Source organism: Scophthalmus maximus, chromosome 14, assembly GCF_022379125.1.
Source record: "Scophthalmus maximus strain ysfricsl-2021 chromosome 14, ASM2237912v1, whole genome shotgun sequence".
In the NCBI taxonomy this organism is placed as follows: domain Eukaryota; kingdom Metazoa; phylum Chordata; class Actinopteri; order Pleuronectiformes; family Scophthalmidae; genus Scophthalmus; species Scophthalmus maximus.
Genome location: NC_061528.1, coordinates 4,370,001 through 4,372,500, shown reverse-complemented (window position 1 = coordinate 4,372,500; position 2,500 = coordinate 4,370,001). Strand labels below are relative to the sequence as shown.

The 2,500-nt window shown below is 51.8% G+C and overlaps 1 protein-coding gene across 7 annotated transcripts in view; it reads right to left on the bottom strand.

Moving 5' to 3' along the window:
* sema5ba (sema domain, seven thrombospondin repeats (type 1 and type 1-like), transmembrane domain (TM) and short cytoplasmic domain, (semaphorin) 5Ba) overlaps nt 1-2,500 on the bottom strand; it is a 128,424-nt gene that overhangs the window by 16,146 nt on the left and 109,778 nt on the right. For all 7 annotated transcript variants that reach the window (XR_007032128.1, XR_007032129.1, XM_047337327.1 and 4 more), the window contains 4 exons: nt 2,331-2,448; nt 1,951-2,135; nt 366-509; nt 1-65 (listed from right to left, as the gene is read on the bottom strand). The exon at nt 1-65 is cut by the window's left edge and continues 83 nt beyond it. Coding sequence is in view for 5 of the 7 variants with exons in the window: in XM_047337327.1 (XP_047193283.1) it covers nt 1-65; nt 366-509; nt 1,951-2,135; nt 2,331-2,448 (512 nt within the window). In the remaining 2 variants the exon portion in view is untranslated. The remainder of the gene's footprint in view (nt 66-365; nt 510-1,950; nt 2,136-2,330; nt 2,449-2,500) is intronic.

Genomic DNA, 2,500 nt, shown 5'->3' with positions numbered 1-2,500 from the left:
TGGTCCACGATCCCCACGGCGTCCAGAAGATGGGCTGCGGACAGGCCACCCCTTCATTACAGAACCTGTGCAGGGGACGGCAGCCTCGTGAGCATCGACAGCGACGCAATCACGGCGTCAGTGAGAGCCGGGGACGCGCACGCATCCGTCCGAGCGATCAGAGGCCGATCAGAAAAAAGACATTTGCATTCCGGAAGGCTCTGATGTGCCGCCGACAGTGGCGACAGATGAGAAGACACTTGTTTATACACAGCTTCCTTGGATGCGAGACTCGATGCTGTAACCGTCAGATGGATATCATTGATTGCCGTTTCTTGATTTGATTTTGATTTGGAAACATGCACTTGCCGCCGTGGCAGGCTCACCTCTCGTCCCTGCTCGGCCCCACGCACACGCGGCCGCCGTGTCGCGGCGAAGGGTTGTTGCAGGAGCGCTGCCGCAGCTCGAAGCCCGTGCCGCAGGTCGTGCTGCACTGTCCCCACGACGACCAGGGCGTCCAGCCTCCATTTCTGTGGCAACAGACACGCGGACAGGCATTGATCACCCACTTCCACAAGTGGGTTTAAAAAATTAAAAAAAAAAGAAGATACCTCGTTCCCCAGCGCTTATGGAACGAGTCACTCCGGGGAAAATAACCATATAACACTTTTTGATTTCGTCTTGAGCTTCTGGAGCTAAATGCAAACACACAGGGAGCCCTTCCTGACTGGGAAATATTCATTCAATTTGCTTAAGTGCTTTGTTCCTGGGTAGTAGTGCTCATGATTAAATTGCCACTTTTCTGCTAAAGCACAATTCAATTTCGACACCGAGGGATTAAATCTGGCGGCGTCTAATCTCTCTGTCCGGGCTCTCCGCAACTGACCGACGGGTCAATTTCCACTGCAGACACGGGTGGCGAGAGGAGTCACGGGGAGAACGTGGGTGTCCCCGACATGTTCTAGTAAGACTGGTGATCTACCTCCCGTTCGGTCAGGGTGGAAACAGTGACCTGAGGCCGCAGCGACAAAATCAGCGAGGGCATTGCCGCTAGGAGGGCAGACGTCAAGTTTAGGTCGGGCTCATTTGCACAACGACAAAGTCTAAAGTCCTAATTTCAACTTGACAATGACCAGTGCACTTGGCCAAAATACATTCAAGCGGAGCCTGTTCACAATGAGAGACAAATAAAAATCCATTCAAATGAATACAGTGAAATGAGGGAAAAGAAATGACACAAAAGTAACACGGGATAAGTGGATTTACGTTTTCATTAACCAGATGCCCAAAGTTTGATAACTGACAAATGCAGGGAAGTGAAGAGAAATGAATGAATGTGCATATTAAAAAAGACAGAGGCACCACAGAGCTTCCCGAGGATCTAAGTGATCTATTGGGTTTATGTTCTCCGAGCAGACCAGAAGTGTATTTTTGCGCCCCGAGGCCGTTGAGTAATTTAAGGACTTAAGGAATCTGCGCCGTAACTAGCTGGGAGACCGGATTTAACGCGCTCCGCTGTCCTCGCTCTCGCTGGACTTTCTGCCGATCTCTTAAATGTGCTGCATTGCACTAATTGACATTTTGTGCGGGCAAGGAAACGAGCGGCTGTTGCGAATACGTCTCCCTGTGGGCAGTTGGAAGAGCAAATGAGATCCTGTTACTCCTGTCTGGACATAATCCTTTTTACTTCTCTTTTCTTTTTTTGCATGATAAAAGGCAGAATTCGACAACCATCTCTACTCCTTCAACTGCAAGCGAGCTGGGGAATAAGCATTGAGCTTTTCCTCCTTGTTAACAAACAGTGATTTCTTCGCCTGATTGAAAGCATCTTTCCCAACTAGAAATAGAATAGACGATAAGTTGGTAACAATTTGTTCTACTGCGGTTATCTTTTCCTAACGAGTTAGACATGTCACTGCGTCGGCGAGGACCATAGTTGATCGTCATCAATGTTTTTTTTCGTTGCCCAACCTGGAGCAGTTGGCGACTTCGATGGTGGAGCCCTCGCAGTTCCTGCCTCCACATCGGGGGGCGGGGCTGTCGCAGGTCCTGGAGCGACACAAACAGGAGCTCACGCCATCCACGCCGTCGTCGTTGTTGCACGGTTGCCAGGGCGCCCAGGCCCCGAAGCCGCCATTGGTGGTTTGGTTCCGCAGCTGGAAAACAGGCGTGGAAACACCAGTCGGGGTCATTTTAACCAGTTTCCCGGGTTATACGGGTCACGGGGATATAAGAAGAAGTAGTCATGGATGATGGCGACCACTCGTGTGTCATTCGGATGACATCATCGGAGTCTTGCAGCCCCATGAGGACAGACGTGAGGCTGTCAGTCGGTCACATCGCCCTCTTACCGGACAGGCGGTGATGTTCTGCTTCCACTGGCTCATGTTGGAGCTGTCCTCCAGCGTGGTGCACCTCCGCTGCCGGAAGTCCCAGCCACAGTAGGGATCCCTGGCCTCCAAGCACAGCCTGAGGGGAGGGGGGAGAGGGGGAGGGGGGAGAGGAGGAAGAGTGCTGTCAG